General features: G+C 38.5%; 1 protein-coding gene across 1 annotated transcript in view; it reads left to right on the top strand.

The window, feature by feature from the left end:
- Positions 1-27,048, top strand: part of MFNG (MFNG O-fucosylpeptide 3-beta-N-acetylglucosaminyltransferase) — a 468,185-nt gene that overhangs the window by 145,712 nt on the left and 295,425 nt on the right. The window contains exon 2 of the mRNA XM_044068023.1: positions 21,006-21,054. Coding sequence (XP_043923958.1) covers positions 21,006-21,054 — 49 coding nt within the window. The remainder of the gene's footprint in view (positions 1-21,005; positions 21,055-27,048) is intronic.

Genomic DNA, 27,048 nt, shown 5'->3' with positions numbered 1-27,048 from the left:
AGGATTTAAGTTACTTTACTGTTTCATTTGTTGTGAATGTCAAAGGTAATGCAGTGCATTGACAAAATTAATAATATTGCAAACTCACAGCAGGAGGTTCTCTAGCTTTGTTTTTAGCATCTTCCACGCACAGTCTGTATGTCCTTCCTGTGTCTGCATGTCTTTTCTCAGTGTGCCAGTTTCCACCAAACCTTGAGGACATTCATTAGGTTAAACAAAACAAAACAAAACAAAAAAGAGACATTAAAAACAAGAAAACATCCAGTTCACTTTTTCTACATTCATCTGTATGTTCAAATTGCAAAATATTTTTGTTTTTTGTAATTGATAGGTGCTACAGAAAAGATAGAGTGGGTGGCCCCAAGTTAGACACAGCAATTAAGGAAACTAAATGGCAACTTAGACATTCCTATAGTCAGTGTGTTAAAACAAAAGAGGAAACTGTGTTAGGTTATGGACATACATGTAAGCATTATGGAACTATCGTTTTTAGAAATATCGTTTTTAGAAATATTGTTTATTGGGATTTTGCTAGTTCTGTAAGACTGAGCCACAAAAGTACATATATTTGATGTTTAAGTTTATTCTTACTACAGTTTTGTGAAGTTTTATTCTTCATTTTTCATGATTTTTATTTCATGCATTTTTTATGTCTGCATTCTGTGACCTATGTGAAATTATCAACAGAAATGAAAATGTTTAGATATGGCAAGGGTTAAATTTCTGAAGGCACTGGAAAAGAGGAAGTGAGGTATAGTATTTAAGGTGTGTTTGAATGAAAACACGACTCTGATGATGCCTGTCGAGGTGAAAGTGCTTAGTCATAGTGTTTTGCTATGCCTTGTGTATTAACGTTTAATAAACCAGTGTTTTTAGCACGAAGCTCATGTATGCCGGTCAAATTGTTTTTTGTTTTGTTCATAGGTTTATATGTTCATAGGTAGGTACTAGGCTATTTGCCCGATGGCATTTATAAGCCCAGCTAGAATGTGTTGGCTTTCGCTGCCCCCTTAGATTAGTTCCCTGTGTCTCTGTCCAGCAGAGCCACTGAAGTGATCCCCCGGGTAAACTTTCTGTTTCCCATCCACTCATCAAGGTTTCTCTTGAAGAGTGTTAGTGAGGAGCTCTGCCTAATGTAGATTGGAATCCTGTTCCAAAGCATGGGAAGTCTCTGTGACAGGAATCTATCCCTCCAGCACGTCCTATTTATTGTTGTGGTGAGGCTTAGATCCCTTGAGCATGTGGCTCAAGGGGATAAGCTTTTCTTTAGGTGGAGCATGTCCATCAGTTCTGGGTTGGACATGGCCTTGTATGTCAGGTAGAGATCACCTCTGAGTAGGCGGTATGCAACCGGGTACAGCTGGAGTTTCTTCAGTCGAGCTGCATAGGGCATCTGTTTGAGGCCAGTGATCCTCTTGGTGAGGTACTTCTGTGGTCTTTCCAGCTGTTGCAGGTGTCTTGTAAGATACATCCCAAATGGGGCATTGTACTCTATGATGGGTCTGATGAGCAATGAATGCAGGGGCGCAATGACCTCTTTTGATCTGGATGCGAACCCTTTTGTGATGAGGTGTGCCACATAGAAGGATTTTCTAACCACTTTGGCAGTGTGATTATCAAAGGAGAGTTTACTATCTACTTGGGGTCCCCAGATCCCTTATTATGTCTTCCATATTTAGGGGGCTACCACCTATGTGGTAGTTTGTGGGCACTTTGTTTTTTCCAAAGGGGATGACTATGCACTTTTTGACATTTTGCTTGAGGCCATGATTTTGACACCAGGTGTCCATCTCAGTGAGACCCTTTTGGAGGATGTCTGCATCAGCCGGAGAGTCAATTATAGCCCCTAGTTTGCAGTTGCCTGTGAACTTGGTCAGCCTTAGTCCTCCTGTGCTTGCCGGTACCTCTGAGAAGTATATGATGAACAGGAGGGGTCCTAGGAGTGAGCCCTGGGGAATGCCACTTGTAACCGGTTTAGAGTCAGACCTAGCTCCCGCAACTCTTACCATGTGGGTTCTGTCCGTGAGCCAGTTGGCAACCCATCTTGTGACATAGGGGTTTATGTACAGGTTGGTGAGCTTGTCTATAATACCAGAATGGGGAATGGTGTCAAAGGCCTTTGCGAGGTCTAGGTAGGCTGTGTGTACCACCTTTCCCTTGTCTATAGCCTTGATAACTGTCTCAAAGAAGTCCACCAGGTTTAGGAGGCATGATCTGCCCTTAACAAAGCCGAATCGGGTAGGGTCCAGTGTTTGGAGGTTCCCAATGTCTCTGTTAATGAGTTCCATGATGATGCACTCCATAGCCTTGCAGACTAAGCTAGTCAGGCTTATAGGGCAATAGTTCCTGGGGTCTGTTTTGGCTCCACCTTTGTGGAGTGGAATAACCGTTGCTGTGCACCACTCTATGGGTACATAAGCTGTGGAGAGGCTGAGTTTGAACAGTGTGTTTATGTGAGGGGTTAGTTTGTCTTTGAGCTCATGTAGGATGCAGCTTGGGACACCGTCCAGTCCCATTGATGCTGTGTTTTTGTTTTGTTTATTCAAGTTTTTAGTTTTTAACATATTTTTGTTTGGTACATGCATTAGGTTGACTGTCAGTCATTAAACTTTCCAGTTTGTATTCACTTTTTCCAAAATGAGTTTCAAATCCTTGCATCCATTGATGGCCATTTTAGGCTCTGTTAACTCTGCCAGCCTGCAAAGGATAAAATGAGCAATCAAAAGTGCGTGTATATAAGTATGGTGCTGAACATGCTTTGTGGGCTGAAAATTTATGAATAATGAACTCATGCAATAATAAAATTTTCGTAGATACTTTAACTGAGCATCTGTTTTTTTTTTTTTTATTTATTTACCCTTTAGTGACAGTGTTAATTCAACTAGGCCAACAGCCTCTTTTCAGGGAAGACCCAAGGTGATATTCACATTGACTTGGATAAATTTGGCCAAGATACTAGGGAACTTCTACTTGTCGTTGTGTGAGTGGAACTCATTTTGCATGTGCACTTCCTGTTTCCTTTCCAGACACTGATGAGTCTCATTTAGAGAAAATGGGAAGCTTAACTATTGTAGACTTAAAGTGGAAAGAACAAGCATATAAAATTATACATACATGCAAATATTTCAAGCATGGGCATTAAGCCCTTCTAGCTTGCCAATATACCAATACACTTGTTCCCATAATAATTGTCCAGGCTGTTCTTAAAAATATCTAAACTAGTACTTGCTTTAATGTAATTTGGCAGTCTGTTCCATGCATCAGCTATTCTGTCAGAGAACCAATTAGTACACTTCTCATTCCTATAGAATCTTTTACATAGGTTATCTAATGATTCTCTAGTACTTTTTGATAACCGCAAACATTCCTAGAGGTAGTTGTCTCTAAATTCCCTATATACCTGAACAAGATCTCCTCTTAGATATATGTAAGAGACACTATATAAGTTCAGGTATTTTATTCTTTCATAATAGCTTAAATTTTCACATCCATGGATGCTCTATGTATATTTCCGCTGAGCTCTTTCCAGTTTACTCATGCTTGTTATCTTATAGGGTTTCCATATTGTTATTACATACTCAAGTTTTGTTCTAATCTAACTAACAAATGACTTTATCATTCATGATTTCCTAGACTTTATAAATCTTTTGATACAACCTATAGTTATATAACTATCATTAACCAATTGGTTGATATGATTAAAACAAAACTTGTAGCTGAATCTACCCATATACCCAGGTCCTCATAACATTATATGCGTATATTAATTGTAAAGAAAGGGAAAGCTTATTTCATCAGATTTTAGACTTTGTAGTGATAAACATGAATATTATAATAACAGGAGACTTGAGTTGTGATTTAAAAGGCAAGTGTAAAAATAAAGGAAATGATACAAGAAAAATGTTAGAAGTTATAACATGGTAAGTTAAAACTTTGGGTCAAAAATTCATGTACTTACAAAAGGGGTATGTATAGAATTGAAATAGATTATTTTATAGTATCAGAAGGTTTAGTTATAGAGGAAGCAGAGGTAGTTGAAACAGGATTTTCTTATCATCTTGCAATATGGCTAGAGATCAAGGAAAACAAGGCATATATAAAAATACACAGAGGAATAAAAAGCATAAATGAGACAGCATGGAATGAAGAAGGACAGAGATTAGTAATACAGTTACTGAAAGATCATATTACTTTGAGGACATTTTACAAAAATTAGTCTGAATGTTGGATGATGTTTAAGGAAAAGTATAAAAAATATTTTTACAGTGGCAATGTAATGTGAGAAAGTATAGAAAGAAAAAATATAAAAGGACATATAATGATAGATTGGAATATTTAGAACATAATGATAGAAAGTACTTTGACAAAGAAAAATAATTATTTGAAAGAAATAAAGAAAAAATATAAGAATTGTTACAATGCAAATATATATTTTTGCAAGGAAAAGAGAAGAAGTATCAAGTTACTTAAGCAGATTAGTAAAGCAAGATGGTAGTGTGATGAAAGAAATAAAAAAAAAATGTAAAATGAGAAATAGAAAGAACTCAGGAAATAATTACGAATAGTGTACCATAATATGTACAAGAGATGTTTAAAGAAAAATGAAGGTAGTGAAAAAACATGGAAAGTAAAAAAGTTAACAGAAAAAGAGAATAATGAGTTTGAAATGAGATTTTTTAATCTGAGCTAGATAAAGTATTAGGATAAGTTAATATAGATTCAGCTGCAGGACAGATGGGATAGGGTATGAAATTTGTGAAAAAAAATAAGGGGCTAGCAAAAATACTTTTTAATGATTTTGAATAAATGGTTAAGTGGAAATTTTATGAATAAAGAATTATGTAGTGCAATACTTTAATTCATATGGAATAAGGAAGACAAAAGACAAAAACTTGAGACCAATAGTATTAAATGATAATGATTACAAGATCTTTATGAAAATAATACAAAAGATATTTAAGACAAAAATGGAAAATAATATGCAAGCTAGAATATATAGTATAAAGGGGAAGGGTTGTCAAGACTTATTAATTATAGAGAAATTGGGATGATATGAATAGAAAAGAAGAAGATAGGGAACTTTAATAAGGCATTTGGACAGAGGCACAGGGAACTAATCTAAGGGGGCGGTGAAAGCCAACACATTCCGGCTAGGCTTATAAATGTCTTCGGGCAGATAGCCTAGTGCTTACCTATGAACCTATGAACCTATGAACTGGACATGAAATTGTATTGGTAATAATGAAAAAATATAAGTGAGAAAGTTATAATAGTTATAATAAAGTAAAAATACTTGTAAATGGCTAATTAAGCCAAGAGGTGTATATGAAGAGTGGGGTAAGACAGAGATACCTAATGAGGTGTATACTCTTTGCATTAGTTATGCATGTGATAGTATATGAAATAAATTACAAAATGAAGGAGGCTGGGTATATAACACCTGAAGTATTAAGTATTCCAGTTCTGTTAAAATATGCAGATGACATTACATTAATTGCAAAAAAAGAAAATTTGGATAAAATAAGTAATAATTTACACAAGTGAGTAGATATGATATGAATGGCTTTAAATAAAGAGAAAAGTAAAGGTTTCAGTGAAGTAGAAAAGATAGGGGTATATATTTTATAACACGTGAAATTTCTGTGTTAAGCATACGATTTCAGAATAAAGATATAGGTGGAATTCAATAGGAAAAAAATAAAGAAATAAAACAAATCTGTCTTTTCTGGAAAACAAATTACCATTCAGAAAAAAAGACTTATTTGTTAAATTCACTACTAATGAGAAAAATAGCTAGCAAGTGCATTTATGTTGTCAAAATTATTTGAAAATAAATCATTAAAAACAAATTTATTTATATGGGGTTCTAGATTAAATAGAGTACAAAAGAGGAGTTTTATATGTAAAGAGAAAGGAGGTTTAGGGTTATGTAACCCAGTGGTATATACTGCCTCATTAAATTTGCATAGAGATTTAAAGTGGATAGATAAAAAAATGAGAGATTAATAGTAAAACTGTATAAATATAAATATGATAAATTTGTGGGTATGGTAAAAAAGAGTAAATAGAAAAAGAGTGTATAAATGAAGAAATATAATGTTACCAGGAAAAATATTTTTGTGGAATATAAAAATTGATGATCTAGAAAAAGAAAGAAAAGTATGGTATAAGAATGTAATGATAACACATTACTATGGAAAACCATGGTAAAATCTAACAGCTGTACAAATTAAGGCTAGAAAAACAAGAAGTAAATTGTGTAATCAGAACATAGAATGTCAAGATTTTTGTTGAGACTGGTAATAGATAAATTACCAATAAAAGGAAATAAGTCATATAAAAATAAAGGTAATAGAATAGTTTACATTATCAAGAAGAATAAACTACTGAACACATATTTTTGAAATGTAAAAAAAAAATGTTGTGTAGCCAAACCAAGGTGGTGCAGCAGTTAGAGTTGTCACCTCATAGCAAGAGGTACTCCTGTTCAATTCTCGGCTGGAGCACCTTCTGTGTGGAGTCTACATGTCCTCCCCACAGTTGAATGATATTTAGAGACATGCAGGTAGGAGCATGCATGAATGGGTGCACCTTCTTTAAGGTTGGGCATCAGGCTGGCAACTCAGCATTGTAAAAATCCACTGCCAATCATAAGCAGACCGGAGTTCTGCTGTGGCGATCCCTAACTGGGAAAAGCCGAAGAAAGACAAAAGAGTAAAAAGGTTATGAAGAAAACTATGTAAAAAAATTTTTTTCAAAGTTATAAAAGAAGTGGATAAAATAAGCATGGATATGATTAAATATGGATATTATAAGAATAGCAGTAAAGAATGTACTAAAATAATAGAAAGTTATTTTTATGTCATATGGTTATATGGTATAAAAGAATAAATTAAATACTTGTATATCAATATATTTGCACATCTTTAAATATTTATAATTATGTAAATATGTTATAAATAAGAGTTCTTTTTTTGTGTATAAATAAAAGGCCCCTAATCTTTGCAATGTGTGAGTCCAAGATGGTAGAAAAGACAGGCATGGCAGATACTGTGTTTGAACACAGTGTGAAAGAAATAACTTCAAATGAAAAAAAAAAAACATTTTGTGAAATGACTGAAATTTTTACACCACAATCTGGAGGATTACAAGATGATGTTTTGCTGTCAATGATATCAGATCAGCTAGCAGATGAACACATTTTATGACTGGGGGATTTAATGGAAAAGAGATTTTGAAAACAGTGTGAGTGTATCATGAGAAACTACACCTCCCAGGCATACTTTGGGCTTGAATACTGAACATGTAATGTGGAAGGTTGAGAGGTTGGGAAGGAAGCAGCAGAGTGACAGAATGAGACAAAAAAATCACTCAGTAACATAACCAAAGCTTATTTGTGTAAGTGTTGCAGTAGCATCTGGGGAATACAAAAAGAAAACAGATTTTCACAGAGAACTAAATCTGTAATTCATATCAGACCAATAAATGGATAGATATAAACTGTGGGGATTAAATTGTTAAACCTTTAGGCTTTATTCCCATGGATGGATGTGATATTATTCAGCTGGGAAATGAAAGTTTTGTGGACATGTATTTTGAAACACATGAACTGGCCTTTATATGTGTGAACCATTTTGACAAACAACAGGACCATGCAGTTTATAATGACTATGGTATTTCAACTTTTTCATTGCAGTCTGTTTTTGATGTAAAAAAAGTGTTCTGATGATGGGTGTATTTGGAATGATAGTTGAGAAGCAGGGGTAACCCTAAAAGTTGTACAGAATGCTATTGTTTACTTACCTAGTGTTTGTGTTACAAACAATGTTTGAGGGATTTTAAATTATGGAGGCCAGCCTAAGACATGTTTTTGTGGGGCATTAGACTACTTAATAAATGTTTGTCCCTTTAAAAAATGTAGTAAATATGAGAATAATGGATATACATTTAAGGAATATATGTTGCATTGCTACATTTAAGGAATATATGTTGCATTGCATTAACGGTGGTAATGAAGGATACATGTGGTCTGACTATCAGGAGCAACAAGAACCTTCTCCACTAATTCAAGGGTAAGAGAAGTCAGTAAGGACTCAAATAGAGATTCATAAGGAAGATGCCAGTAGAGTTTCTTCTGGGTAGAAGAACAAAGCAAAATTAAATGTACAAGGAATGCAGACAGAAAAAAATGCCTATCAGTCACTTAATAGGTTGATAGGTAAGTACTAGGCTAGCTGTCCTTGTGGGCCATTTTAAGCCTAGACAATTTATCTTAAAGGTGAAAATCCAACCCTGTACTTTGTGCCTGTAAGGTAAACACCTTAACCATTATGCCAACCCCTCCTCCCAAAGGGTACTTGGCCCATACAGGTATCTAAGCCAAGACCGTGGCATTATTAGGATCACACTCTAACCAAATGAGCTAAATAGCCACATGCTTTTTAAGAACTTGAAGGGGAGGACAGTGGTAATGGACAGGACCCTGTAGAAACTGAGAAAGGGGGACAATTAATCCTGAGGATACTGAGGAGGCAGAGAAAAAAAGTGGTTCTATAGATGGAAGAGTCCACAAATGAAAAAGAAAGCTCAAAGTTATGAGTAGAAGCAGGAAATTAAAAAGCAATGATTATTTTTTCAATTTTCTCTCTAACTGTTAACAACATTAAGGATGAATGTAGAATTGCTTTATTACATTGGTTAAAAAACAGATATTATGATATTATAATTCTCCTGGACTCTAGATTGTATTCATATTGGGAAAGTGGAATTTTGTAAACTGTGGGTGGGGGGGTGGCATTATTTGGACAGTTGGAGCTGAGACCTGTTCAAGTTTGGTTTCCTCTATAAACTGCATACGATTACAATTAAATATTTAGTGATACTATGCACAGGTAGGGGGTTAGTGGTGGATACAATGGTTAGACACATTATAGTTAGAATAATTGCACTGTATATTTGTCCAAAATATGAGGCAAGATGTAATCTAATAGAGGATATAAGGGCATATATAGTAAACTTCCAACTGTAGTAGCAGGTAACTTCATTGTATTATAAGCGGTACAAAAAATAAGGTAACCAAAGATGTAAGAATTGGTAAGGAACTTTTAATAATCGCTGATTTGAAATTAGATTAGGATGAAGGCTATGCATATTTATAGAGGGAAATGCCAGATCGAGATAGAATTTTCTTATTTTTCTGAGAGATTACAAAAAGTATCAGAAGGCAAAAAATTGAGTGGCTTTTCTGATCATTGTGTTATATTTGGGGAGTTTGTTGATGAAGAATGGAAGGCTTAAAAAGTTACTAGCTAAATAGTGGAGGAAGAAAAAGTTGCCTGTCAGTCACTAAATATGTTCATAGGAAAGTCAAGGTGAAAACATTATGAGAAGAACATTTAACCGAAAAGGAATGATGTTTGAGGGAGAAGTGTTTTTACAGATTGTTACTTCAGAAATATGAATATTCAGTAGAAGCACCCAATTTATTGTCTAAGGAGAGAAAGAGAAATGTATGAAAATAATACACAAAGAATACATATGTCACTGCATTTTAAAAAGGAAAATAAAAAGAAGAGGTATTACCTTTTCTAGGTGAGTGGGTGGGTTAAGAAGTGTGAAAATACTGTATCATACGATAAAAAAAGAGTAAGCAAAATATTACGAGTATTGCAACTAAATATATGGAAAAATGATATGAATGCAATCATTTAAGTTAGTGGCATTTAGAAAAGATAGATGTAGATTTCAAAAAAGTATTAACAGGAAAATTGACTTAGATGAGCTTAAAATGCTATTAAGGCAGATTGATAAAGACAGCTCTCCAGGAGAAGGTGAACTCCCTTATGTTTTTATATTTCCATGGGTATTACATATAAATTTATTTTGGATGTCTTGAATGGATGGTTCATTTAGAGGTTCATAATGACTGCATAGTATGTAGTGTTCTAAAGTGTTTTTTTTTTTTTTTTTTATGGAAGAAAGGTTTTAGTACATATAGTTTACCAGATAAACAAATTAAAGAAATTTCAGAAAACCTTCAAAATATTATACAGGAAGAAAGTTTATAAAATAAATAGGACACATATGGGACTAGCATGTTATGCAGGTAGTATTTTTATTTTGCTCATGTTCCATGTACTGCAAATAAATTCCTAGTAAAGTTTATTGTACATGGCATACAATATACACAGATGTCACACTGTAGTAAGCAGTTGTCTCACACTGTAATAAACCATTGTCTACTATGGAATGATCACATCACTGCATCATCTTCAAAGATGCACAAATTATTCCAAATAAAGTTGGAGTTTCTGAAAACTCAGTCATCTGACATAAACCCAACTGATGTGATTTACACATCTGTAATTTTCTCCCTAAAGAGCATAATTATAACAAAAAGTAATGGTAAAAAACTTTGCACTTGATCTTTAAGGAGTTAATGGTTTTGGAATGGACAGCTGCTAAATCTTGCTCTGGGGCTGGCCTTAACACTTATGTAGTGTATGGATTGCTCTGATAACACTTCGATATTTAGAAAAGGCAAATCAGTTAAGAGCCAGAGTGGTGAGCGACATGACCTTAACAAATGTTAAGCAACCCCTGCTTAAGTTGTTAACAGTGGGTCTATTGCTTGCCAGTAAAATCTCCCAGTACTGACTACCAAATGAGAGCAGCAGAGCAAACACTTTGTTTCTGCCTGCTCTTCATTCTCTTAATTTATCCCTAACTTCCTGTAAAAAAAAAAAAACTCAGAAAGTTAATAAAATAAAAGGATGTGTTTGCTTGAATAATGTGATGGATATGAACTCTGAAACTCAAATGTGTCATTATTTAGTGGCTTCAGTCCTCGGTGGTTGGTCTGAGAACCATAGATTTTTTTTAGGAACATACCAAAAATATGAAACAATAACAAGGAAATTCTACAAAAATCTAAATATCAGAAAGGCATTAAAGACAAGTATAGATGCAATGGAAACCATTATAGTGCCCTTCTAACAGCATCCACTAAGTGTTTTATGGCTTTGAAAGTCAACAAAACACTTAGCATTTTTTCCACTGTAACTAACAGTACATGGATCAAATAAAGCTCCATGTACTACAACGAATTATGATTGTGTCACTGATCATAACCTTGCATTATGAGTTCTTAACAGTGATGTAATGATTCACCTCTTGAGCATCATTCTTGAGGTGAATTTCTTGTCATCCATGTCTTGAACACTTAATAATTGGGTTATGATCAGCAGGCCAATCGTAACCCTCTATGTTAGAGCCACTGTGTCTGTAAAATGGTAATTGTTATAGAGTTTGCTTCTTTCTTAACTAAGATCCTATTGAGGCAGTCCTTGGGACTTTCTCCCAAACATTTGGTGGTGATCATAGACTATTTTCATTAATTAGAATTGTGTTGTGATTTTTGCATTATGACACATTATACTGTATTTAATTAAATAATAAAATAATTTTAAAAAAAAAAATAAATGAGTACCCATCTACCCATAACTGCAGTCTTGTGAACAATTATACTCATTCTTGTGAACAATTATACGCAATATATTATTAATTGTAGTGTACTAATCATAGGAGATTCAATTGTGAGGCACACTGATGTCCCACTCTCTAGACTTAACAAGGAGAAGGTGACAGTCAGTTGTCTATCAGGATTAAGGATTCACTTACACACATGCACTCCTCTCACTCACATCATCATTCATCATCATCATCTTTTTCCATTTACATGGGGTCGGGGTATCGTGTTAAACTGCGCAAACTCTCTCATTTCAGTCCCACGCTCCTGCTTTCTTCAACACTCATGCCTGACTGCCGCAGATCTTCTTTCACACAATTCATCCACCTCTTTGCTGGACATCCTTGCTTCCTCTTACCTTCTTCCTGTCTGTCCCAAATCTCCCTCACCAGATTGTCTTCTGCTTTTCTACACATGTGCCCATACCATTGTAATCTGTTCTCTTTGATCTTTTCTGCAATTGCAGCTACTTTGGCTTCTGCTCTTATGTCCTCATTTCTTCACCTGTCCCGCAGTGTGCATCCTACCACCTTTCTCAGGCACTTAATTTCCATCACCTCTAGCTTCTTCAACTGTTCTGCCTTTACTGCCCAGGTTTCTGTACCATACAGTAGTACTGGTCACACCACTGTCATGTACACCTTACTTTTCAGCTTCTTTGGCATTCTTCTGTCATAGACTACACCTGATACTCTATGCCAGTTGGCTGCAGCCCCTCTGATTCTAGCTTTGACCTCTTCATTCAGACTACCCTTCTCCTCAACCACCCCTCCCAGATACTTGAAGCTGTTTACCTGTTCCACTATCTTCCCATCTATCTCTATTCTCAGCTTCTTCTGATTTCCCCAATCTGCTGCCATTACCACTGTCTTATCTGTGCTTAGTTTCATTCCATATGCCATCAGATTTGCATTCCATTCTCCTATCCTTTGCTGAAGTTCTAGATCAGAGTCTGCCTGTACTGCCACATCGTCTGCATACAGCAGCTTTGTTGCTCTGACCCCTCCAACCTGTTTGCTAATGTAGTCCATTACCAGTATGAACAGCAGTGGGCTCAGAGCTGAACCCTGGTGTACACCCACTCCCACTGGGAACCCCTCAGTGAGGCCAAACACTGTTTGTACTTGAGTCACTGGGTCCTTGTACATAGCCTGTACTAATTCTACCAATGTTTCTGGGACTTCAAACCACTGCAGTACTGCCCAGATCAGCTTTCTTGGGACCTTGTCATATGCTTTCTCCAAGTCTAGGAAAGCCCAGTTTGACTCTCTCCTCTTCTCTAGTTTCTTCTCAAGTATCTGTCTCAATGCAAACATCGGGTCAATTGTGCTGCATCCTGATCTGAATTCAAACTGTTCATCTCCCATCTTACATTCTACTATTCTGCATATCTGATTATCAATCGCCCTATCCAGAACTTTCATGCAATGTGGTAGGTGTTTGATGCCTCTGTACTGTCCACAGATGTTGTTCTTGTACACTGGCATGAGTATGCTTATTCTTCAGTCATCTGGGATAAGCCTTTCTCTCCAGACTGCAATTAGTAACCTCAGGAGCCATATCTTTCCTAGCTCACCCAGCATCTTTATCATATCTGCTGTGACCTCATCTGAGCCTGCTGCTTTCCCTGACTTCATTTTCCTTAGTGCTGCTCTTACTTCTTCTAAGCTGGGCTCCTCTTCTACAGTACCGCTTCTGTGGGGTTTTCTTCATTCAGAAGCTGCTGGAAATACTCCTTCTATCTGCCTTTGATGTCCTGTGGGCTGGTAAGCAGGTTGTTGCTGGAATCCCTTATGAAGGGTGTCTGACTATCTTCTTTATCTTTCTGTCTTTGCCTTGCAACCTGGTATAGTTTCTTTGTGCCCCTTACTGAGTCACTTTCCAGAAGCTGATAGAGTGCCTCTGATGCCCTATTCTTTGCTATTGCAACTTCTTTCTTAGTTTCTTTGTTAGCCAACCAGTAGTCCTTCTTAGCTTGGTCAGTCTTTTCAATCTCCCACTTCTTCCTGCACTCCTTCTTTCTTTTGATTACTTCCTGCACTTCTGCATTCCACCACCAGCTTTCCTTATGTATCTTATTTCCATACCTGGCTTGGCCACATATCTTTTCTGTAGTCCTAACACATGCTGTTTTTAGGCGCTGCCACTCTTCTTCAACTCCACCTATTTCCTCCTCTTCTTTCTCTCCAGAAAACTTCCAGGTCTTCAGCCTGGTCTCTGTTGACCTTAGAGCCTTCTCTGATCACTGCTTGCAGCTGATTGTGGCAACTACTGGTTTATGCTGTGAACCGACTGTTTCGACTTTGCAATCATGGATTCTACCCCAGTGCCTTTTCCTTACTATGAGGAAGTCTACCTGAGTTGCATGTTGGCTACTCTTGTATGTGATCTTGCGACTATCTCTCTTTCTGAACCTGAGTTGCATGTTGGCTACTCTTGTATGCGATCTTGTGACTGTCTCTCTTTCTGAACCATGTGTTGGCTACTATCAAGCCATTTGCCAGACAGAAGTCTAGAATGGCTTCTCCTTCTTTATTCCTATTGCTCCACCCATGTGGACCCAGGCAGTCCTCATATCCTGTTCTGTCTGTCCCAATATGTGCATTTAAGTCACCCATTATCAACACCAATTCATGTTGTCCTGCTTTATCTAGTAGGTCCTGCAACTGCTGTCTGAATGCACTCTTTTCCTCACTATCACAACCCTGCTGTGGGGCATAGGCTGAGATTATGAATACTGTCCTATCATTGCACTGGAGTCTGATTGCCATGAGTCTGTCATTAATTCTGATGATATCCCTCACTGACTTCTGAAGCCTCTGTCTCACCACAATTCCTACACCATTTCTAGCCTGTCCACCACCTGAGTAGTAGAGTCTGGATCCCAAGCCAAGTGGCTTTGTTGCACTGCCCTTCCATCTTGTCTCTTGGATACATAGGATGTCCAGCCTCCTCCATACCATCATGTCATACACTTGTAAGCTGCGTCCTGTCAGTGAACCTACATTAAGCATAGCAATTCTCAGTTCATGTTTGGCAGGTTGGTTGGTTTTATGTCCAGCTTTCACTCAACAGAGCTATCCCAGGAAACCCGTCGAGTAGCTAGCCCTGCCATGGCACGCAGTTTGTAATCCGTGTTCTCCTATCTTGAGGATACTGCGCACCACAATAGATGCCCAAAGCAGTTGGCCTTTTTACAACTCTTCCCCCCATTGGGCACCATGTAGAGTCTGTGCTGCTGCCCACAGCTCCATTCATTGGTGAGTTTGAGATGGAAACACTCAGCATGTTTTTCAGACATGGGAGAAACCCCATGGAGACACAGAGAGAACATACAAACTCCAAACGGGCATTAGTCGGAGGTCAGGATCAAACCTTGTACCTTGTGCATTGGAGGTGAAGACCTTAACCACTAAGCCATCTGGTCTCTCAGGTCACTCCACAACAAGTACAAATATGACTCAGTCATTGTCCATGTTGGTGTGAATGACCTGAAACATACCTCCCTGGACTACATGAAAAGATATGTGATGGAACTCTCAGATTATGTGGCCCAGGCAGGTATGACCCTAGCCCTAAGCAGTAATCTACCTTCACCCGGAATGATATTACAGTACGAGCAGAAAATGATTGATTTCAACAATTGGCTAAGTTTCTGGTGTTATTCTAAGGGGATCCAATATCTGTCTGCCTGGGATGACATGATTGACACACCTCGATGCTTTGCCAGAGACAGCCTGCATCTGTCACCCCTGGGATTTTGGGTACTGGATAAGGATCTTGTCACCCTTATAGTGCCTTTTTTAGGCAGAGTTCTAAAGATCAAAATTCCACCTTAACAGCTACAAACAAATGCAATCTGAGGGTCATGCTGCTCAATGCTAGAAGTCTAAATTTCAAGATGCACTCACTTGAAGCTCTCCTCAAAATGGAGAATGCCGACATCTGTGCTGTAACAAAGACCTGGTTTAAAGAGGCAGAGAGTGTCTCTGCACTCCCAGGATATAACTCATTCCAAATTATTCAGCCCCAGAATATAGCCAAAAGCTCCAAAGGTGGTGGTGTCTTCATATTCTTAAAGGATATGCACTTCTCTAGACTGGTAGCCCAGCGTAATGCATCTGACATACTTCAGGTACAACTAATACTGGGTAAGACAGTGATACAACATCCTCAACCTGGTTATCACCAACATGGGAAACCATTGCTCCACACCTATAGTCAATTCCTCCCTGGTTAAATCTGACCACAAACTGATCAACATAGAAATCTCCATATCACCTACAATCCCCACTAAGGCGACCAAACTGAAAAACTTCTCTAAAGCCAACTTTGGGCTCCTAAAATAGAGGTGGCTAACTTCTTGGCACCCATGCCAATGGAAATAGCTGCATGACTGCTGAATCATATATCAATACACTGTATGAGCACGTACACAAATGCATGGACCTTGCCATTCCAAATAGAACTAAGACGCTCTCCTCCAAAAAAAAGGAAGCCAATCTAGTGGTCCCCAACCATCAATAAACTCTACAACAGAAGGAAAAAACTGTTGCAGAAAAAAATGAAGTCACAAGACTGGAAAACCTCCCTTATCAATCTTAACAAAAAGCTGAGATCCCTAATCAAATCCTCTAAAACCAGCTATGAAGGCTGAATTGCAGCCGACACCAAAAACAACCACAAAGCCTTCTATAGCTATCTCAAAAACCTCCAAGCCGAGTTATTCCACAATGGCACCTCCTGTACTCAGCCAACAGATATAGCCAACATACTGGCCTACAGATGCAGTGCCAACTTTACCCCCAAGGGCCCTATCACAATAACAGAAGAAATCCTGGTACCCACCATTTCTGTGGCAAAGGTAAAAGCTGCATTGTCCAAAGCCAAGCATACAGCATCCATGGGACCTGATAATATCCCTGACTGCATCCTACATGAGCTACAAAACAAACTGGCACCACATCTGTGTGCCCTGTTCAATCACAGCCTTACCTCAGGCTATGTCCCTAATTAATGGTACACTGCTACAGTTATCCTGCTCCATAAAGGGGTTGCAACTACAGACAATGGGAACTATTGCCCCATTAGGCTGACAAGTCTGGTTTGCAAAGCTATGGAGCGCATTATCATGGACTTGCTTAACAAAGATATAGGCAATCTCCAAACTCTTGACCCCACAAAGTTTGGCTTTTTCAAGGGCAGATCCTGCCTGCTGAACCTGGTTGACTTCTTCGAGGCAGTCACCAAGGCTGTGGATGAGGGTATGGCAGTGCATACAACCTACCTCAACTTGGCCAAGGCCTTTCATACCATTCCCCACTCAGGTATCATTGATAAACTCACCAAACTAAGCATCAATCCTTACATCACTAGGTGGGTTGCAAATTGGTTCACAGACAGGACCCACAGAGTGAAATTTGCGGATTCCAAGTCAGACTGTAGACTGGTCATGAGTGGAGTCCCAAAGGGCTCAGTCCTGGACACTCTCTTGTTTAGCATCTACTTCTCAGAAGTCCAAGCCAAGACAGAAGGACTCTGGCTGACCAAGTTTGCGGATGACTGCAAGCTAGGAGCCATTATCAACTCCCCAATTGATGCAGACATCCTACAAAAGGGCCTCTTTGAGACCAATGACTGGTGTCAGAACCATGGCCTGAAGTTTAAAGCCAAAAAGTGCGTTATCATCCTCTTTGGAAAAAAACTCAGTTCCCATGAATTACCACTGTGATGGGAGCCCACTGAACACTTAAGAGGCCATAAGAGATCTGGGCACCCAAGTCGAAAGCCATCTCACTTTCAACCACCACATTGTCACTGTGGTCAGAAAGCCCTTCTACGTGGTACATCTTATAACCAAAGGTTTTGCATCCAGGAAGAAAGCGGTCATCATCCCTCTCTACTTATCCCTCATTAGACCAGTCATTGAATATAATGCCCCATTTGGCATGTACCTGACCAGACACCTACAACAGCTGAAGAGGCCACAAAAGTACCTCACAAAAAGGATCCTAGGCCTTAAACACATGTTCTACATGGACAGACTTAAGAAACTTCAGCTGTTCTCAGTCTCTTATCGTCTACTTAGACGTGATCTCTACTTGACTTACAAAGCCATATCCAACCCAGCCCTACTTGAAATATTACACCTAAAGAAATCCCAGTCCCCCCATACCACATACTTCTGAGATCACAACCTCATTACCACAATTAACAGAGCATGCTGGAGGGACAGGTTCATCTCCCAAAGATTGCCCATACTCTGGAATAAACTTCCCATTCATGTCAAGCAGAGCACCTCACTGGCCCTCTTCAAGAGAAATTTTGACAAGTGGATGGGTAGCAGAAAATTCACCCCAGGGTTCACTCCAGTTGCTCTACTGGATAGGGGGACTGTGAACTAACATCAGGTGGCACGGTGCCCAGGCAGTTTATTTGGGCTAGGCTTGTAAAGGCTCCAGGGTCATTAGCCTAGTACACACCTATGAACCTATGAATTGCTATCTCTTCAGCACTCCAGCTTGCACCATATATAAGATTTGCATTTAAATGCATTATATCCAAGCCTACTAAGAAGGACAAATTTCCTGGAAATACAAATGCACCTGTTGCACATTGGTTGGATACTGTATGCTTCCCTTCTATGTAAAGAGTAAATCTATCTAGGTGTAAGCCTATTAAGGACCATGATCTGACTGTAAGTTGACAGCAGCTATGGTGAGAGCATCCATTCTTACATGAGTTGTTTACCTTTATCTTTACTACTGTCCCTTTCACATGTACAGGGCATCAGTATGTTGATTAAATATTGTCCTTTGAAAGTTTTTTTTTCATATGGACTTTATGCCTTCCATAATCTCAGTTTCTGTCCAATTTTCCAAAGCTTACTTATAATGTCGATGATAATATTGTGAGAAAATTATTATGCTTGAAGTCATTCTATGCCTAGCACTTCTTTTGGAGATAAGTGCTCACGATGAAAGGTAATATTTGATTTTTTTCCCGTCATTGTTAAATTACCTCTTGAACTATTTTGTTGTGTTTAATGATCTAATGCAATAAACTAATCAAGTTCAGTTAGGCATTGAAGGCATGGTGCTTAGAAAACAGATATTTTGCAGAATGTTTCTGCTGTTGGAGAGGTAAAGCTCATTCATTTAACTAGCATGTCGTTTCCAGATATGGTTTAACTTCATGTGTGCATATTGCACACGGGCGAACAGCAACTGTCCGAAAGGCAGTTTGCAAAGTTTGCAAACGCTGAATGGAAAAAAGGTTTGAAAGTGCAATGAGCGAATGCACAGTGACATTCGCTCATTGCACATTTGACATTTTGGTGCGGATTGCACTATAGTGGGGATCGTAAAATGGTCTCTTTCCCCACTGTAGTGTGATCTCAGAGTTAGAATATTAAAGTAGGGGGTGTGTAGTGAGTGCAGCCCCCCACATGGAGGGTGCAGGGGGGCTTGCCCCCCTGCTTTACACATTAGATTTTTTTTTTCAACATTAATGTTCGAAAATCAGCGAATCTGCTTTTCGATTTGCTGATTTTCAAACATTTACAATTGTCACTGTTTTCATTTTTGTGGTTACGATTCGCTCATATGAGCAATCTCACCACTGTGATTTGGCTTTTTAAAGGTAAACCGCCAGATATACTAGAAGATATATAATCAGTATTGCACTTTCATAGTTTTTTACTAAGGTATTGATCCTGAGGAATCTTTAGAAGCCTAACCATGCATTCCAATGAAGTTTTATTTAGTCCTTGTAATTTAAATATGAATAACGCTGAGCAGACAGAACATTAACATGGTATCTCTTTCCTTAGGGGACAGGGATGGTAGTGCAGGGATGATTTTTTTTGGTTTTGCATCCATTCATCCAGATAACATTTGAACAGAGTAAGAGAAGTACTTTGTTTTATGTAGAGCAGAAGACAAATCCAAGGAAGCAGACATTTCTTTGATATATATATCTATCTATCACTCCAGTATGTTTTATTTGTGTTGCACTTTGTATTGACCTTCTCCACTACCAGAGATACCAGAAACATTGTGCTATGAAGCCTGTTTTATTTGCTTGCCATTAACCCTGTGTATAGCCTTAATCTCATTCTGCACAACTTTTGTTATAGCAACAATACTGCAGTATACATACTGTATTAATCTCTCTCCAAATTTTTTCCTCAAATGTGTTGTGCTGTATTGAATACTTACTATAGAGCCCAATACATCAGAATAAATGGGTGTTGCACATCCTCTGTTCATCACATGCATTCTTTTACTGTTTTAAGCATAGCAATAAGCAAGCTATGGCTATCAAACCTGTACTGTCTCATTAATAGGGATGTGGAATGAATGACACAACATTCCAGAAATGTCCAAATGCTTGCCAAAAAGTGAAATGAAGGCTAAGTAATCATCTATCTGATTTATAAGACTTACTAAACAAATATCCATGTGGAAGACAACTTCAAATAACTTGTATGTGTTTAACTGCAATAACAGGGGCAGTAACACAGTTATCATATTTACAGCACAGACTCATTTTGAGATTTTTCATACTATGCTCTGCATCTATCATCAAGCATATTGAAATTCTGCTCTCCCATGCCAATTATACTTGTATGGGCTATCACAGTTAGTTTGATTAGTTGAATATTTTCTGAAGTATAAGACAATTTCCTGAAAGAGAGTATGGTATCATATAAGAAAATAAGATATAACTTATTTATTAATAAAAAACATGTTGAATGTTGCATGCAGCTCACTTTAAGAAAGGTGATAATGTTTAAGGAATAACAACATAATTAAAAATAAAGCACTGAAATTCTGCTTTATATGAAATAGGGACTCAGTCTTTGCTTGGCGCATGTTTTGTTGCGTACCATTCTAACCACAATACTGAGAATCTGTATAGAGAAAAAACAGTAAACTCATCAAAAACTAAACTGATTATTAGGGTGTTATTTCTAGTTAATAATGTTTATTTTTTTCTGTCATTGAACTGTTGATAGTACTCATGTCTTGTACTTAGAGCTGTTTCTGAAGTAATGTTTACGAATGATGAATGATGGATTACAAGAAAAGGAGGTCAGCTCACTGAAAAAGCAATGCTTAGTGTAACTTATGATTATACCACTGGGCATGAAGTAATTCAGTTTTGTGTCATTGTCGGACCAACTGAAAGCTGCAAACTACATCTCATGCCAAAATATAAGTCTTTATAATGAAAGTGCAAATTGTTAAGTGTGCAGTTTCTGCCATAATAAAAGCACATTTCCTGGCATTTGGCTGCACCACACATGAATTGCTTCTTTATATTTCTCAAAATTAAACAGATGTTGAGTCATGCACACCTATCCAAAATGTCTTCTGATGTCAGTTTACGAGTTACATGGAGTGGATCACTGGTCTGTAATATCAGAATAGTGTCACTGTGTTGCAAATTAAACATTTTTTTTGTTCTTTCACAGACATACATTTTTACTGATGTGGAAGATGAAGACCTGATGAAGAAAAGAGGTAATATTTTATTTATGGTAGCTTCTGAGGTCTGCCTTATACTACGATAAAGCTTTGTGACAGAGCATATCAATGTATAATACTATTGTCTCAAAGATCAAAACTACTTGAAATGGGCCTTCAACATAAATTCAGACTTTGAATACAACAGTTATTCTGCAAATGCTGTTTAGATACTTTATCTATCTACAGATATTTTTGTTTGGACCACCAAAATATAACTAAACATTATTAACTAGAAATGGCCATTAAGCTTCACCGTCAGATACATTTTGACCGATTCTTTCTTCCTAGAACCGAAAGCCCAGGACTCAGGTGTACACTACTGCACAAGCCAACTACCAGATAGCAGGTGCACTACTTACAACATGAGCATTATCTGGCCCTTTGCTGTAGTTGATGCAGCTGCACAGCTGCAGGTGTTAACAGTACAGTGGTCTGCTGCTGTCTCCCACTCCCCAAGATGGGTGATCTGGCAGAAGCTTCACACTTGTATTCTCCCTACCTAATTCCTTCAATGCCTGAGCTGATAGCTGACCATGGCTCATATGAGTATATATCCCTCTGTGTCATATGGTCAGGTATCTGGATATATTTACTGAAAATAAAGTAAACGGTAAGTTTGCATGTAAAACATTTTCTTAATAAGGTTTGTAATAAGGCAAGTGAGTCAGGGAATAAGTGAGTTACGTAGAATTTCAGTAAATCAGAAATTAAGAGATTGAAAAACAAATGACTGAATAACATAGTGACGTTTTTACCTTTTGTCCCTTTGATAGGAACACAGCATTTAAAATAAAACTAGAATGCGTTTACAAGAATAAGCTAGCTACTGTGAACGGTTGAGTAGGACTCCATATAAATAAAATTATTCTTTTCATTTACTATGATATGAACTAGAACATGAACATGAGCACGAATTACCCTACAAATATAATGCCGTGGAAAGCTACTTCATAGTCTTATTTTCCCATCTGTTAGAAATAGTACAACAGAAAGGATGTGGGCATTTTCTTGAGCTGTAGCTGTTCAAGTGATAATTATTTAAGTACATTTAATTGCTCACTTAATGGGTGGCATGGTGGCACAATTGTTAGTACTGCTGCTTCACAGTTACCATTTTTCAGTTAGCTTTTTGACTGTAGTGTCTTCTGTGTACTGTCTGCACATATTTACTGTGCCTGTATAGATTTTCATCACATGCTACAGTACCTTACAACATCCTAAAGTGATGCTATAAGTGAAATACATTTCTGCACTTTATGTATGATTATCCTGTGAGACTGTGTGTGTGTGTGTGTGTGTGTGTGTGTGTGTGTGTGTGTGTGTGTGTGTGTGTGTGTGTGTGTGTCTGTCTGTCTATCTGTGTGTGTGTGTGTGTGTGTTTGTCTATCTGTGTGTGTGTGTGTGTGTGTGAGTGTGTGTATGTGTGTGTGTATATGTGTGTGTGTGTGTGTGTGTGTGTGTGGGTGTGTGTGTGTGTGTGGGTGTGTGTGTGTGTGTGTGTGTGTGTGTGTGTGTGTGTGTGTGTGTGTGTGTGTGTGTGTGTGTGTGTGTGTGCGTCTGTCTATCTGTGTGTGTGTGTGTGTGTGTGTGTGTGTGTGTGTGTGTGTGTGTGTGTGTGTGTGTGTCTATCTGTGTGTGTGTGTCTGTCTGTGTGTGTGTGTGTGTGTGTGTGTGTGTGTGTGTGTGTGTGTGTGTGTGTGTGTGTATCTGTGTGTGTGTCCGTCTATCTGTGTGTGTTTGTGTGTGTGTGTGTCTGTCTGTGTGTCTGTGTGTGTGTGTGTGTGTGTGTGTGTGTGTGTGTGTCTGTGTGTGTGTGTGTGTGTGTGTGTGTATCTGTGTGTGTGTGTGTGTGTGTGTGTGTGTGTGTGTGTGTGTGTGTGTGTGTGTGTGTGTGTGTGTGTGTATCTGTGTGTCTCCCTCTCTCTTTCTCTACGTGTGCATGTCTCCTACAGTGGGCTTGCACATCATCCCTCCATTCAGGATTAGCTGTTCTGTCTTGCACTTGCTGATTGCTGGATAAGGTCTGGTTTCTCTTCGGTCTTGAAATGACTTACGTCAGTAGTCAAAGAACAACTGGATGAATTAAAGAATGAATGAATTAATTAATTTGTTCGTTCATCCATTCATTTCCACTTTTTCATTTCTCCTCAGAACAGTTTAATGTTCTAGAAAAGTCATGCATGCCAACACACACCAACACATACTCCTTCACGTGCACGCACAGACACACACACACACACACACACACACACACACACACACACACACACACACACACACACACACACACACACACCTATACATAACTATAGTTAGCACTTATTGTCTTGCACAGCGCTGCTGTCCATTGATGCACATCATCTAAGGCTTGCAAAGCACATCAGTGCAACTCTGCTACCATTTCCTTAGGACTACAACCCTTGATATGGTCATGGCTTCTTGATATGTTAAGTGTGGAAGGGCTCCTGTATGGGGCAGGCATCACCTTAAACATTTCAGTGCATTGTGCAAAGGGATTACTGCAAGTGCTTGCTCAGAAACTCTTTTGGGGTCCCCAGCACAAAGTGGATGCCTAGCAATGCCTTTCCAGGACAGTGTGTGATGTCACAGGCATCACTTGTACTGGTGAGTAGTGCAGGCATAGGTAAAGTGATGAAAGGAAGTATCACCTTGAACTTCTCAAGCCAGTGGGGAAAGGAGGTTAAGGAAAGAGCATCAGAGTTCTGCATTACAGAGCTAAGATAGACACAGTTGTGATTATTTAGGCATAACGGCTCAGTCATATGCAGGACATTTGAGTCAGGGCCTTCTTTCATTTTCTTTTATCAGTCAGGTTCTTGGGGGATTTGAGAAAATGTTTATCTGCTGCAGACATAAAGAATGTCTCTCATGGTGCAAAGCTACATTCTTAACAAAAGAGCTGAACAGTGCCTATACTCACATGCCACCACCAAACTCTGGAACTATATGCCAACACGCATTACTACTACTGAGAGCTTTAACAACTTCAAACACACCTTAAAACATCTTCTATGTAATCGGACCTGCCCTGCTCCTTCTCTAACAGGTGAACTCCATTCACTCTCCTTCCTTTCTATCCCTAAAACATGAATTCCGCCCACTAACCACTAACATATTGGACTAAGGGACTTCACGTATTTCTACACCCTTAACTTTCCCTTCCTACTCTACTATTCTTCTGAGCATCTACTTGCTTCTAATATTCTGACCCTTTGCCTGACACTTACTCTTTACCTTATTCTTATCTGATATATATCAGCTATCTACAACATGTTTTATTACTGTATCTATCTCTCTGTATGTACTTCGTATTCCTTATTATACCTACTTCTCTAAACTTATTTAGTATTCATTACTCATTAATGTGTGCTTTAATACTTGCTGTTGTCTTGTTCATGTAAATTGTTTTAACTTTCTTGGAACGTTTCTCCCCAGGCCTCCACTGAAAATGGGTTTCTGACCCATTCGTACTTTCCCGGTAAACAAATGTTATATAAATAAACAAACTGTTATGCAGTACAGTGTGGTACACGTTAGCGATAATTATTTTCTCTTAAGTCTCCCTCTTTACTACTGTGCTTTTTTCTTATTAATTGTTGTTTCATGTTTTGTTTCTTTCCATTTATGATCATTTTTATGTAGTCTCTACCATGGCTATAGGTGTGGTTCAGTAGCAGCCACCTCACTGACCATCTGCCTTGGAGCCAGCTGCTTCGACTCCAGCTGTCTCCAGGCCAGAATCTCATTTGAGTGATTTAAGTCACCCAAACAGTGGTAGGCTGGAGGGTCCCCTGGTGACCTCCAGTGGTCTATCTCTAATAAAACATGTGGGCCCCTATCAGGGAGTACCACTGATGAAATGCGATATGATATTCATCAGGAGTTGAAAGGCCCGGTGATGGCTTTGGTGGGTCTGTGTCTGGATACACTCATTGGCTGCCTAGGGCATGTCCTTATGTCAAGGGTAGACTTACACTGCTTATTAGTCCTAACCAGCAGGCCAAAAATGGCTGGCCCAGCCATGAAGTTGATCACAGAGGTGGCCAGCCTCTGGCTGCGTACTACACTGGGCAGCATGTCAGTTAGCTTTCACCTTTCTTTACCCCCCCCCCCCACATACACCATTATTGCTTTTCTCTTCCTTGTGTTTCACTTCCCACCTGTATGTTTCTCCTATGTGTTCTACTATTTGTTTTAGTGGTCCCCGTATTGGTCTTAGTATTTTGTATTTGTTTGTCTGGCTCTACTACCATCCCTATGCCCTTTTTCCTACATATAACTTCCCAGTGTTACTTCCCCAAAAGTAAAGTTGTAATTGTAAAAATAAAGAAAATTGGGCATCTATTACACACACAATACCCTTCCTTCCTTTCCTATCCTGCCCCAACCTTCCCTTCCTCTTGGTCATCAGTGTGTAAGACTGTTTACTCTTTCCCCTTTCTTTCTTAAATTTCTATTCATAGGTTCATAGGTAGGTACTAGGCTATTGGTCCTAGGGCCTATGTAAGCCTAGCCAAAAAGGTACCCTGGCTTTCGCCACCCCAAAAAATTATTTTCCTGTGCCCCTGTCGAGCAGAGCCACAGAAGTTATCCCCAGGGTGAATTTCCTATTTCCCATCCAATCATCAAGATTTTTCATGAAGAGTGCTAATGAGAAGCTTTGTTTGATATAGATAGGTAGTTTGTTCCAGGGTATGGACAGGAATCTATCCCTCCAGCATGTTCTGTTTATTGTGGTAACAAGGTTTAGGTCCCCAGAGTGTGTAACTTGTAGGAATTGGGATTTGTTTAAGTGGAGCATGTCCAACAGTTCTGTTTTTTTTCATAGTTTTGCATGTTAGACAGAGACCACCTCTGAGTAGGCGATATGCAACGGAGTAAAGCTGGAGTTTTTGGAGATGGTCTGCATAGGGCATCTGTTTGAGGCCAGTAATCCTCTTTGTGAGGTTATTTCTGCAGCCTTTCTAGTTGTTGTAGATGTCTTGTGAGGTACATACCAAAAGGGGCATTGTACTCTATAATGGGTCTAATGAGTGACAAGTAGAGGTGAACAATGACCTCTTTTTTCCTGGATGAGAAACCTTTTGTGATGAGGTGTGTCACATAGAAGGATTTCCTGATTATTGTGGTGATGTGATTATCAAAGGTGAGACTACTGTCCACCTGTGCCCCAAGGTCTCTTATCATACTTTCAGTGTTAAGTAGACTATCGCCTATGTGGTAGTTCATGGGTACAGAGTTTTTACCAAAGGGGATGACAATGTACTTTTTGGCATTGAGCTTCAGGCCATGGCTTTGACACCAAGCATCTGTCTCGGTGAGGCCCTTTTGTAGGATGTCCACATCATTAGGAGTTTCAATTATGGCTCCTAGTTTGCAGCCATCTGTGAACTTCATTAGCCAAGGACCTTCTGTGTTAGCCTGTACTTTAAAGAAGTAGATACCAAACAGGAGAGGACCCAGGACTGAACTCTGTGGTACTCCACTTGTCACTGGTCTGTAGTCGAATTTGGAGTCTGCTACTTTCACAGTGTGGGTTGTGTCAGTGAGACAGTTGGCAACTCATCTTGTGACATAGGGATTTAAACCTAGTTTAGTCAGTTTATCTACTACCTTTCCTTCCACTCCACTAACTACCTTGATGATAGTAAGCTCAGATGCTCATAAGCCTAGTACTTATTATACAGCAGGAACTTCTCATTATTACATTTGTTAATGCCTGTTATGTACTTCACAGATAAAGATTCTAGTTGTCTACTGATGTACTATGTTCTTCATCTGTAAATATGTTGTAAGTAATTTCTATGTTAAATTGTTAATTGCTATGTAATCCAATGTAACTACTGTCTGTTTATTTTAACTGTGGAGCTTTTCTCCCCGGGCCTCCGCTGAAAATGGACCCACATCCAGTCGGACACTCCCGGTCAACAAATTTAAATAAATAAAATAAATAAATAAAGTATCTAT

This window comes from Protopterus annectens, chromosome 1.part0 (assembly GCF_019279795.1).
Source record: "Protopterus annectens isolate FY-2018-M chromosome 1.part0, PAN1.0, whole genome shotgun sequence".
Lineage (NCBI taxonomy): Eukaryota > Metazoa > Chordata > Ceratodontiformes > Protopteridae > Protopterus > Protopterus annectens.
This window is presented reverse-complemented; position numbering and strand designations above follow the sequence as displayed.